At 37.8% G+C, this 13,940-nt stretch overlaps 1 protein-coding gene across 1 annotated transcript; it reads right to left on the bottom strand.

Annotated features, from left to right (window-relative positions):
* Positions 1–2,543: 2,543 nt before the first annotated feature.
* Positions 2,544–9,717, bottom strand: LOC117662235 (vomeronasal type-2 receptor 26-like). Its single transcript, XM_087894487.1, has 5 exons — positions 9,421–9,717; positions 6,668–7,516; positions 4,761–4,988; positions 3,728–3,854; positions 2,544–3,547 (listed from the first exon to the last, which is right to left on the bottom strand). Exons 1-5 carry the CDS (start codon positions 9,715–9,717, stop codon positions 2,646–2,648), a joined length of 2,403 nt encoding a protein of 800 aa, XP_087750613.1. The 3' UTR covers positions 2,544–2,645.
* Positions 9,718–13,940: the final 4,223 nt, after the last annotated feature.

The raw sequence follows: 13,940 nt of genomic DNA, 5'->3' as shown, positions 1-13,940 counted from the left end.
GGAAATGTGACCCATCACACTATACAAATAACTTGAATGAAAGAGTAGATGACAATGATGGATCCTGCCAGTCTTCTCCCTTGCCTCCCTGTCAGCCTTTTTTCAACCACCATCCACCCAAATACCCACAATCCAGCAATTCCCAGTTCATTCCCAAAGTTCTGCATACAGTTACACCTACAGTCCAAGAGCAAGGCTTGAAATACACATGCACACATCCACTTAATGCAACTTCCTGGCAATGGAAGTCCATGGAGCAGCATTGCTCCGGGAGCAAGACAGGATCTCCAACTCAGCAAAGTTCACAAAAAATGCCTTGGAACTTCAAGGGATGGAGAGGCCACCAGGAAGGCAGCAAAAACCCAGGACAGAGCCATGTTGCTGTTAGCCCACCAACATCAAGGCAAAGGATCAAACCTCAGTCAACAACAGCAAGGACTCTGGAGCAAAGTTCTTCTCACAGCCATGGAAAGTGTTGCCATGAAGCACTACTCTTATTCCCAACAAAAGCCTCTCCCCACGGCAACTCCTTAAATGCTATTCTCCAGGTGATCCTCATGAGGAGAGGTGGGGTGCCCTCATCCCGAGTAGTTGGGTTGCCCTATGCTGATTCTGCCTCCTCTCCATTCTCCGCATTTGGGGATTGGGTGGGGAAAATATTTGCTTGTTTTCAAAGCACCACAACTCCTCTGCTCTGCTGCCTGACCTTTCCATTTCCTCCCCACTTCCTCAGTCAGCCTGCATCCTCTCTTCCTACCTACTTACTCTTCCTAGGCCCAAGGGACCTGAGAGTGCCTCATCCTCATCCCCAAGTCATTCCTCATAAGCCATAGGGGCTGTGGCCACCCCCTCCTTCAGCTCCTGCTCCATCTCCTCCTCAGACCCGGGCTCCGATGGGGCCACATCACTATGAGTTGAAAGGTAGACAACAATACAACCATCTTTTTATGTTTAAATAAGAATGAATGTTTGGAGTTTTTTTTTCCACCCAGAATACAGAATGTTTGGTTTGTTTGTATATTGGATAATAATTCCCTTCTCTTCCCTTCTATTTTCTCCACCCAGCTATCAATGACCTCTCCTCTCTGCTTTTCTCTTCCTAAAAAAGACAAGGGACATCCAATATTCTCACTTGCTTCCTAGCCCCACCTCCATTGCTTCTTAATTTTGTTACAAAATCCTATGGAGTTGGTTGGACTAAGAAAGAAAAATCCATTCCTTGGGTAAGGGTGAACCTGAACCTGTGTCTCGGAGTTATTTATTTATTTATTTATTTATTTATTATTTATTTATTGTTTATTTATTTATTAAATTTATATACCACCCTATTCCTAAGGGACTCAGGGCGGTGAACAGCGAACGATAAAAATACATGTAATACAAACGTTAATAATAAAAAACCAATTAAAATATACTAAACATTCTGGTCCTAGATAATTCAAGACATCCCAGTTTAAAATAAAATCAAATATTAACTGTAGAAACACAGAACACCACACAAAGGAACATATCTAATGTTTATTAATTCATTTATTTAGCATATGGTGATGTTATATTATCCAGTTTAAATGCTGATGCAGAATAGCAATTTGACTGCCTGTTTACTAGCCCAGCTTCTGCCAACCTAGCAGTTCGAAAGCACATAAAAAATGCAAGTAGAAAAATAGGGACCCCCTTTGGTGGGAAGGCAACAGCATTCCGTGCGCCTTTGGCATTTAGTCATGCCGGCCACATGACCACGGAGACGTCTTCGGACAGTGCTGGCTCTTCGGCTTTGAAACAGAGATGAGCACCGCCCCCTAGAGTCGGGGATGACTAGCATATATGTGCGAGGGGAACCTTTACCTTTACCTTACTAGCCCTGATTGATTCATGTTCTTGCGCTTCCCAAGATGTGCCACATGAGGATGAGCTAACTCCACACCAGAAAGAAAGATGAGGGGCTTTCCTCCTGCATCATCCAAAGCCCTCCCCCTCCACCAAAGTTGCCTCACAAACAGGTGTGGCAAACACAATGATTCAGCATTGGTAGGATTCTAACATTAAGATTCTGCATTAAGCACCAGCTCATCTCCTTACCAAAATGGTACCTATTTATCTACTACATACAAAGAACATCCCGAAGATGCTTTTTTCAAGAGGCAACTTGACTTTTAAACTCTTGAAAAAAAAAGCACCTTTGGGACAACCAAGACTTGGATGACTGAGAATCTCCATGGATATACAAAGAGAATGTTTTCGAATTGCTAGGTGGGGAGAAACTGAGGCAAGTGACAGGGAGCTCAGCCCACTATGCACTAGTAAGACCTGCACTGCTGAGCAAAGATCATCTCTACCATTATTAAGCCAATGAGTCACTACGTCTCCACTTCAACATTAAAAAAGGAACAAAAAAATAGTGTCCTTTGGATGAAGTTTCATCACCAGCAACAACATTATTGATTAATTGATTTATTGATTTGCTTTTTTAAAAAGTGATGATAGTAATTGTAACTGAGCATTCAAAATCATATTGCTTATTACATGCATCACAAAGCACACAATAAAGGGGAAGTCTTTTATTGTGGTACCAATATTGAATTTTTGGGGATTTTCCCTTTAGATGATTCATGAAAATGTTGTCTGATGGAGTGTGCATATACCAATTAAACTGTTCTCTTGGACAGATGTTCTTTTGTGTTTAGATGTGGCTTCAAGAGAATGATGTAGCATTTGGGGAGAAAGATGCAACCCAGTAGACCAGCAGTAGAGGCCAAGATGGAGAAGATCTCCACAGCCACCATATATTTCCCTCTGGTGCTAAAATAAGCTGGGATGAAGGACACCCAAACGCTACAGAACACAAGCATGCTAAAGGTGATCAGCTTGGCTTCATTAAAGGTATCAGGCAATTTCCTTGCAAAGAAAGCCACAGTAAAACTGATACTGGCCAGAAGTCCCAAATAAGCCAGGACAATATAAAACATGAAATCTGAGCCTTCATTACATTGCGCAATAATCTTATCCATCTGGGATTGCATGTCAAACTCAGGGAAGGGAGGAAATGTGACCCACCACACTATACAAATAACAACTTGAATGAAGGAGCAGATGACAATGATGGATCCTGCCAGTCTTCTTCCTAACCACTTCCTCATCTGGTTTCCTGGCTTAGAGGCCATGAAGGCCAGAACTACCGTGATGGTTTTGGCCAAGATGCAGGAAATAGAAATGGAGAAAACAGTGCCAAATATTGTTTGCCTGAGAAAGCAAGTCACCTCCCCAGGCCAGCCAATAAACAGCAGTGGGCAGAGAAAACAAAGCAGGAGAGAGGATAGAAGGATGCAGGTGATGTTCCTGTTATTGGCTTTGACAATGGAAGTCTCCCAGTGCAGAATGAAAGTCACTGCCACTAAAATGAGGATTCCTGAAAAGAAAAGAGTCAAGGAAGTCAGTGTGGCCCCCAAGGGTTCACTGTAGGATAAATAACTGAAACTTTTGGGAAGGCACTGCTCTCTTCCTGCATTTGAATACTGATCTTCTGGGCATTTCTCACATTGGTCTGCATCTGAAATACATGAAGAAGGTTTTATCATTGCCAACCATTTAATCTATTGTGAAAATCTTATTTAGAGAAATCATTTATTTTGAAGACATTCACATACCCCATTCCATACCTCCAAGCCCCTTCCAGAGTAGAATAGAAAAATCCATTCCCCCACTGTATATATTTTTTTTTTTTACTTGCCAATTTGGACTGAAATTCTTCCTTCAGGGCACTTAGTGCAATTGTAGCAACAAATTTGTGCTTCTTCTTGAACAACTTTCATGAATCCCTGGGGGCACCTTTCAACACATCTGGAATAAGGAGGTACCTAAAAAAATATGATTTTTTGTGGAATTTAACAATAGTTTTTGGAAATACAACCTTATTTGTAGTGTATTAGTTTACTAAGTTCAGGGAGTGAGCAATTTTTTTTTCAGCTCAAGAAATTTGAAGTTTGATGCAAATCATTATGGGATGCATCATACATTTTTCTCAAACCATGTCCAGGTTCATGTTTTTACAAGGTCCTTTGAATGTGTTTTAGGAATAACAATTAGTTTTGCAATTACTATTATTATTCAATGTTTTAATTAATTTTCAAAAACCTTTTAATATTAATCATTATTGAAATGATTCAAGAAGAAGGATAATATGAGTCTCATTTTATATATTTCATTAAATAACTAATGAAGTTTAAATCTTATGACAACAATAAACTGTTTAAACTGTAAAAGTGCTTTTATTGATTTTTCAATAAAAAAGAACTACTGTTAAGAATTACTGAAATGTTTCAGGAAGAATGGCATAATGAATCTTATTATATACATTTCATTAATTTTATAATCCAGAAAATAATGAAATTTAAATGTTATGACAATTATATACACTCTCTTATTTTACTGATATTTTATTTCCTTTACAGTATGTCCTTTTTTTACATTGTTCTTTAGCAGCCAATTACCTTTACATATTCATGTCCAAACATTCTTATGTATTCTTATGTTATATAAATTCCAAAACTAAATTAAACAAAAATCTTCTGATGAATATCTTCTAAAAGAAAAACACAATTATCCCCCAAACCACAAGACTCCAGGACATCATCAATACACTTCACTTGTGGATTTTCTAGTCATCAAACAAAAATATTTTCCTCCAAAAGGCACATTCAAACAAAAATATTTTCCTCCAAAAGGCACATTCTGCCATGTTAAAATATCCACAAATGTCTCACCTGCTCAAATTTGTGATTCCAGTGAATGGCATCTTCATTAATGACGAACTTTTTCCCACCAGGGGCTCTGGAGTCTATTCTTCCAACCTGGACTCTCTTGAAGGAATTATTAGGGAATGTGACCAGGTTTTGGATATCATATCCAGGGTCAAAGTTTCCCTTGTCATCAAAAAAGATTTCATCGCCTGCACTGTTATTAAAACGGACGTGTCTAAGAAAGTGATGAAGCTGGATTGAGGGAAGAATAAAAATAAGATTAATCAGATTCCAAAAGATGAGTTAATATTGTATTCCCTCAGTGAAGTGGAGATCATTTCTTGACCATTGAACTCTGATCAAATTGAGATTAGTAGCTAAGCATATTTTTGCAATGGACAAAAATTTATGTTTGAAAATAATGATTCTCAAAAGGCAATCTCCCCAAACTTTTGTTGATCATCACTGTTAGAAAAATAATGGAGGATATAGGATGATGTCTAAAAACTTAAGATGTCCAGCATTTATTAAGAGGATTCAACACATACATTTTTACCTGTACTTCCCCTACTTTTTAAGGAATGGAAAAATATTAAAATAACTGACGTGATCTACATTTCTATGCAAGAGAAATGCAAAATTACAGTAAAATTGGCCTATTTGTATAGGTTTTCTATATTCTACATTTTCTATATTTGCAACAAACTCAAATTTATGTTTGAAAGGAAAGATTCTGAAAAACCAAACTTTCAAACTTCCCTTGATCATTAATGTGAGAAGAATATTAGACAATACAGAATAATAGCTAAAAGTCCTAAGAAAGTTAAGAAAAAGGCCATGATTTATTAAGAAGATTCAGCTACACTTCCCCTCCTCTGTACAGTTCTTGTAATCACAGCACTGCAGAACTTCTTGAAAGGAAAGTTATAATGCATACGATGTATCCAGATTGTAATAATTCAAATAGGCCCCCTATTCAAATAAGAATTTGGGTAAATTAAGGCAAATCATAGCCCTTTTAAACTAAAAAAGAAGAAAAAATCAACCAGCTTCCACAACATATAATCTTAATCATAGAGTATATACCCACCATTTTCAAGTGGAACATCAGGGATTGCCTTAAAGTTCTAAAATTCATTGACGGAGAAGCAGCAGAATTATGGAATAAATTTAAAGAAGTTGTTAACCCTCCCTATAGAGAGAGAATTGTCTCTATCTGCCTGTTCCCTAGGCAACATCTCATGGCCCCATATTCCCACATACTTTTAGAGTTACCATATTTTTCGGAGTATAAAATGCTCCGGATTATAAAACGCCCTTACCTTTTTTGGGGAGAAAAACAAGAAAAAAAAATCTGCCTCTGCCTCCCAGCAATTTGCCTCCTTGCAGCAAGCAGCCTGTTTCAGCTTCAGCACAGCCTGATTAGAACAAGAAAAAAAATCTGCCTCTGCCTCCCAGCAATTTGCCTCCTTGTAGCAAACAGCTCATTTCAGCATCAGCACAGCCTGATTAGCACAAGCAGCTGATTGTCAGTTGGATTGGTCTCCCGAAGATCAGCTGCTTCAGGCTGCAGGAATTGCCATAGCCTATTGCTGCCTCCACACGCCCCATTTTATGGGGGGAGGGGCACTACATTCAGTATATAAAATGCACCCAACTTTTCATCCTCTTTTGGGGTGGGGGGGAAGTATGTCTTATATTCTGAAAAATATGGTATGTTGGCAAAGAGTGTACCATTCAAAGACCTGAACATCTTTAAACAAGTCATCATGGAGATAAATTGTTCTCGGTGATTCCTAAGAGTCAGCACTGACCTGACACCAAGTAATTAGACGATCAATTTGACTAACTGCAAAGTCTTTATATTGCTGTTTCCACCTCATCCTCTTCAGTCCTTAAACAGGTGTATCTGAGAAGAGAAATAAGCCTACCTGCCAGGGCTGAACATCCCATAGATTTTCTCTGTTTTGATTTCTCAGAAAAACTGAATTTCCTCTTGTGGAATACATTGCATGCAGGGCACATGCTGCAGAATAAACCCCATTGTAAATATTGTAGCTCTCTCCAGACATGCTCATTTCAAACAAAGAGCCAGGGAGTTTCCCCAATTCTTCTTTCCCAGTGCAGTATTTTTGTCCTTTATAATAGGGAGGTATGGTACAATGAAATGCAGATGCCCAGAACCAATCAAGAATAGGAAAGGAATCAAAATAAGGGTTCATCTTTTCAAAAAACTCCTGAAATCTTGGGACAGTGTTTGTGTACAGTGAGAAAAATAAGGAACCATTCAAGATTTTTGCTGGGAATCTATTCTGCCTCAAGTAAACAGCAGTGACATCCCACTGAGAAGTTATGACCCACACTCTGTGATCCATTGGCCAGTTCATTGAGTCAGTGACTCGTAGAATCAACTGTAAACTCACCATGGATTGCATATCTCCAGAAACAAGCAACACATTCGTTTTAGACAATAAAATAGCAAACGCTATGTCTTTTAGTCGTGTATAAATATCTTCACTTAATCTGACAGTTTTGAATACTGGGACCAATTTCCTCAAAGCAATGCAAATATCGTTCTTCAAGAGCTTTGGCTGGAGATTTCGAAGAAAGGCTTCCCCACTTTCATTGTCTGATATTAAAAGACCAATCCAGTTCCATCCAAAATGTTTCAGTAAATGAACAATCCCCTCATATTGTTCATTTTCATTGGGAACCATGCTGAAGAAGGATGGGAACTGCCTTTTATCACTCAGAACTGGGTCAAAGGAGCCATAACTGAGCTGTTTAGAAGACACATGCATGGAAATTTAAATTGAGAATCCTTTTGTGATTCCGAAGAACATAGATCTTTTCCATTCTCCATAGAATATTGGATGTTACTATAACATTATGATTGAATTACAAAAACCAAATGATTGCCATCAAGCTTTAAGTGGAAGAATTAGATCACACTGAGTCTGACTAGGTGGCTCAGTGGCTAAGACACTGAGTTTGTTGATCAGAAAGGTCAGCAGTTTGGCGGTTCGAATCCCTAATACAGGTCTACTGTGTGAGCAGGGGTTGGACTAGATGCCCTCCAAGATACCTTCCAACTCTGTTACTGTTACTTACAACCTTCCTGAAAAGAACACTTCAAAACTTATACTTCTGTTCAGAGCAAGGAAAAGTTGTAGATCTCAGTTTCCATCATTCCTGTTCACCTGATACTCTAACTGATTGAAGATAATTGAGATTTAGCAACAGATGTCTGTCATCCTTCACAACTTTGTCTGTCTGTCTGTCTGTCTGTCTGCCTGTCTGTCTATCTATCATCTATCTATCTATTGAAATTCATTTCCTGCCATCTCATATACAGTGACTCTGAGTAGCTTGAACATCAGCATTATGTAATAAATGGGGAGAAATAGCTCTTTTTTAGGTGAAAGAGTAAGGTCAGATGTTTTATCAAAGAACTCCAAATATGGTACCTTATGGTACCTGTGTGGTAAAGCAAAGAAGAGAAAATCGTAAAAGAGCAGCCCTGAACAGATAAAAATGAAAGTTAAAGGATAAGATGAATGATCAATGATTAAGGATAAGACGCTGTACACTTAAATATGTTTAGGAGAAATAAAACTAAAAAAAATATCATATATATACATATATACATAGCTCCCACCCAATCAGTTCACACCCCCACTGGCAGTTAAAAGGAAGAAACAGCTGCGATCACACACATTGCTCCTAGAAGCACGAAGCCGAGAACACCAGCCTGAAGATGACGAATGAGACTTCATCGAAACGTTGCCAAGACACCTCCAATTTTACGCGGGAGAAAACCTGAATAACCAAAGACCTACATACAAACACCCGCGAAAACCTCAGAAAACAAATATATATATATATATATGTTTATGTAAGTTTTCACGGGTATGTATGTGTGTATAGTTAATATTTCGGGTTTCTTCCCGTGTAATTGTGGATATATCCCTAAAAGGGTAGAAGCGACGTTTCGACAGAATCCCATCTGCCATCATCAGGCTTATGTTAGCAGTCATTTTGCACATTTTGTTAGCGCAAAATGACTGCTAACATAAGCCTGATGATGGCAGATGGGATTCTGCCGAAACGTCGCTTCTACCCTTTTAGGGATATATCCACAATTACACGGGAAGAAACCCGAAATATTAACTATACACACACACACACACACACACACACACACATATACTGAATTACTACCCCAGAGAAAAACACAGATGCAAAAATTAATATTTAATATTTTAACTTAATTCCAACATACATCTATATCCAATAGGATGTTTTTCTAAACCTTTTTAATAAACCATGGGCATTTTGTTTCTATTACTAATTCATTTATTATTTCTTCTTTATACTTTCTCATTCTGTCATAATTTCTTCTATGCAACCTTGTGCCTTTAAAATATTTTGGCTTGACGCACAATTTATTCCTTCATCAACTCTAGGAACGATTCCTGAGCTTAGAATCCAAAATGCCTAAGACCTTCTATTGACCTATCCTCTGCTTTGTTTAGATTTTGTGTTTTTCCACCTGAAGTTGGTTTCATTTTTAAAAAATTAAAACATTAAAATAACTGTTCAAAATAGCACAAGAAGTGCAGTTTAATTTACTGAGACTGATCATTTCACAACTACAAGCTGTCCTGTGGAAAAGTTATCCTACCTGTGGAATCTTGTAGGTGTTCAAAATGTGAGCTATGTGGACGGAGCTGTGAGAAGTGAGGCCACCAATGACATTCCAGAGCTTGCTTTTCATCCTTCTGATACAGTTGTAGTTTAAGGCATTCCCTTGCTTTAAAAAAAGAAATTTTAGAATGTTCTGAATGGCAAAATGTGCTATAAAACTATGCTCAAAAATCTCCAGCTGTAGGGTAGTATTGGGTAACAGTTTAATGTTCTTGTTGATCTCATGAATGGCAAAATACATAGAAAGAACATGTTGGTAATCTTTGGTGATCATTCTGAAATTGGAATGCATAAATGCACATCATTATGCCAGAAAAAGAAGCAAACCAATTACAAATAATTCACATAATTTCAGCAATTTGCGACCGTATTTAATTTTAGATTGTTACTTAAAGAAACTTGTCCTTTTCACATGATGCTCACTATATCAAATCTGCTGCTATTTTAACAACAGAGTTGAATCGTGCATATCAACTCCTTGTAAATGAGCAAGAATTCTTCTGCCTGAAAAGACAGTCATTTAATCTTGTTTTAAGAATGTAATCCACTCTGCCACTTTCTAACTTCTATCCTTTGGATTCTTAATACATATGAAAAGTAGTTAATTTATCAATGAAAAACCAAGATAAATCAGTTTTATTCTTTGTTACAACACATATAGGAAAATAATACATTTGCTGTTAATCATGTAGTTAATACCAACTTCATAATAAGGTAACAAGTCTTCAATTCATTTGGGATGAGACTCTAGAAAAAATGCAGAGTAGAGCAACCAGGATGATTAGGGGACTGGAGATTAAAACATGAAGAACGGGTTACGTGAACTGGGCATGGCAAGTCTAGTGAAGAGAAGGACCAGAGGAGACATGATAGCCATCTTCCAATATTTGAGGGGCTGCCACAGAGAGGAGGGGGTCAAGCTATTTTCCAAAGCACCTGAATGCCAGACAAGAAATAATGGATGGAAACTGACCAAGGAGAGATTCAACCTAGAAATGAGGAGGGACTTTGTGACAGTGAGAACAATCAACAAAAAGGAACAGAAGTTGCCTTCGGAAGTTGTGGGAGCTTCATCACTTGAGACTTTCAGAAAAGATTGGGCTGCCATTTGTCAGAAATGGTGTGGGGTCTCCTGCTTGAGCGGGGGGTTGGACTAGATGACCTGTAAGGTCCCTTCCAACTCTTGTTAATCTATTAATTTAGCAAGATATCCAGGGAAAGGTGTTGAAGGGGCTTTTTGGAAGTCCTTTTCTGGATCCTTTAATGCTTTAATAGTTTTAAATAGATGGTAGATAGATGGTGGATACTATCTACTAATATATAACCTTCTGCAATCAACACTGTGGGTACGTATATTAAAACACTACAGTAAATTACTCAAGGGTGTAAAAATAACTTTTGACTCACCAAAACGTACTGACATAAACATTCAGGTAGAACTACAAGCCTAAACCAATGTTAATTCTCAACATGGAACTCAATGTTCACAGTGCATTTTCAAATCTTTTCCATTTAGTTCCTTCATTCATTGGCATCAGCAGATGAACAATTTGATTAGGAAGATCTAAGCTGAACATTCTCAGAAAGGAATTTCTTAATTTAGCATTCTGCTTCTAATGGGTTATTGGAAACAATTTTACTTGCCTTTATTTAAATGCCTGAATTCTGCTTCCCACCCCCGATAAATGTTACGAAAGTCCCCAGTATTTGCTATGTGGAAAAAGACAGGTAGATCAATGGTCCTGTTTTAACTGACCTCTATACTGTCATTCATGGGGTGAGTGGGGTTGCAGCTCATTTTCAGATTGCTGCTAATTAAGAGCAAATCTCACTTGTGTATTATGAGTATTATAAGCACCATCTCTCTGAAAGTCTTGGATAAAATCACTCAATGCTATATCCTCTATTTATTTTTTATTTTTATTTTATTTAGTTTGTCAAACATATATGAGAAAAGAGTTATACATATAAACATGGACATGAATACAGGAAATGAGTATGAATAAATGGGGACAGTAGGACACGGAAGGTAGGTATGCTGGTGCGCTGATGTACACCCCCTTACAGACCTCTTAGGAATTGGGTGAGGTCCATGGTGGACAGTTTAAGGTTAAAGTTTGAGGATGTGACAACAGAGTCAGGTAGTGCATTCCAGGCATTGACGACTCTGTTGCTGACATCGTATTTTCTGCAATTGAGTTTGGAACGGTTTACCTTAAGTTTGTATCTATTGTTTGCCTGTGTATTATTGCGGTTGAAGTTGAAGTAGTCATTGAAAGGTAGGATATTGTAGTAGACAATTTTGTGTACTACGCTTAGGTCAGACCGTAGTCAGCATAGTTTCTAGGTTGTTCAAGCCCAAAATTTGAAACCTGGTGGCATAAGGTATTCTATTGTGAGCAGAGGAGGGGAGGACTCTTCTCGTGAAATACTTCTTGCTCAATTGTATTAATGTCCGATATACAGTGTGGATTCCAGGCAGATGAGCTGTATTCAAGAACTGGTCTGGTAAAGGTTTTGTATGCCCTAGTTAACAATTTGATGTTACCAGAGAAGAAGCTTCACAAAATTAGGTTAACAAGTCTTAATGCCTTTTTGGCAATGCTGTAACAGTGAGCTCTGAACCAGAATTATCTTCTTTTCTTGATTCAATCCATTTTCTTTAATCATATCACGTGTTAACACAAAGAAGAAAGATGTACTTACAATCCCACTTTTGATGTGATTGGCTCTTGTATGAAGTTTACTAAACTTAAATTGCAAAATACAATTGAAATAAATGCCCCAAGTATCACAGCAACATTATTGCCTCGCAGTTTCTCTGGATCTTTAGCGGGCTGGCGGCACATCGATTTGAAACTCTCACTGACATTCTCAGGAAGGAAAAAAAGCAAGAAGGGTTGAACTGCCAACACTTTCAACCTATTACCCCATCTTGGAAAATACATAACTAACATAAAAATAGCTGAGATCACTGCAAATAACATTTATTAACGAGACCTAAGATGGATAGACAGCTTTATTGATTAGCCTATAGGCCATATCAAAGCACAAAGTTCAAACACATATCACCGAGACCTAAGAGAAAATTTCTGTGCAGAAGTGTGAAGATGGTTAAAAGAAAAAGGAGGACTTATTAAAACTTCCACGGACTGCTCCTGGCTTGTTACAACTAACCTTTGTGCTAAATGGGAAATATGAGGTGCCTTTACAAAGTGTAGCTGGCTATGTTTTGTTTAGTAATCTTTCTATAACTTTCATACCTCCGGAGATTAAGAAATGCAGCATAGTGATTTTCTTAATTATAGGGCAAAATAATAACTTTCCCTCAAGTCCACTAGTCCCTGAAGTTCTACAGAAATTATGGTTTTGCAAAATCTGAACATGGCCAAAGTAAGGATTAAAGTGAGTCTAACAAGATTTCTTCTTTTTTCTTCTTCTTCTTCTTCTTCTTCCTTCTTCTTCTTCTTCTTCTTCTTCTTCTTTCTTCTTCTTCTTTTCTTCTTCTTCTTCTCCTCCCCCCCTCCTCCTCCCCCCTCCCCCTCCTCCTCCTTCCAGAAAAGATTCAGGAAATTTAGCATCTGGAAAGTAGATTACCAACATTTAGTCTAACCCACATTTTAATGCCAATTAATTACCCATTTTTTGTGTGTCAGCAGTTTTCCTTTCTATCTGGAACATTTTAAATATTATTCCTCTCTTCTATTCATTTCCTTTCATCCCTTGTTTTCTTATCTTTATATTTTTTAAGAAATTTCCCTTTTACATCGTTTAGAATTTACAGGATTTTAATTTTTTTTTTAAAAAAAAGATAATAAAAAGTGGGCACCTACAAGTAACCTGCACTTCAAATAGGTACAAAACTGAGATTCTAAGACAGTTGTGAATAATTTAATATTCCAATTTAAATTACAAAGTTCCCATCCTGGCCTATTGCTCAGAGTTCCAGACGGCTGCAACTGTGAGCAATGTAGAAGACAGGTATTTTTTTTTTAAAAAAAATGGATTGAGACAGTTTTGATGTACAAATGCTATGATGGTGAGATGAAACTGCTGGATGAGATCATCCGTTACCATGGGACAAAATATCAACCTGATGATGATACTCAGCTGTACACCTCTTTCCAGATCATAAGAAATCCACAATTCCACTCTGTTCTGTATCAACCAAGCCATATTTAACTATTTAGATTATAACTGCTGAGTGATTTTATATCAAACAGTTGTCACTCACTAAAGCCATAGTGTTGTAGATGTAGACATGATGAGTGACAAGGTGCTTACTTGGTGCTGGCTGATAGCACATGGCCAGCTTTTTAAAAAAAGTGTGTGTGTGTGTGGAAGAGTGGAGATCCACATGGGAAAACTAGGGTTTATTGGACAGAAGAGCCGTTATTTCTTCCAAGGTTTGGGAAGGCTGAATGTTCTTTAATGATAATGACAACAATGCCAACTAACATGCTTGTGAAGAAGGCACAGAAGAGGCTGTACTTCCTG

This window comes from Pantherophis guttatus, chromosome 4, assembly GCF_059756535.1.
Source record: "Pantherophis guttatus breed Tessera chromosome 4, ASM5975653v1, whole genome shotgun sequence".
Taxonomy (NCBI): Eukaryota; Metazoa; Chordata; class Lepidosauria; order Squamata; family Colubridae; genus Pantherophis; species Pantherophis guttatus.
Note: the sequence above shows the minus strand (reverse complement) of the source record. Positions and strands in the feature narration are given on the sequence as shown.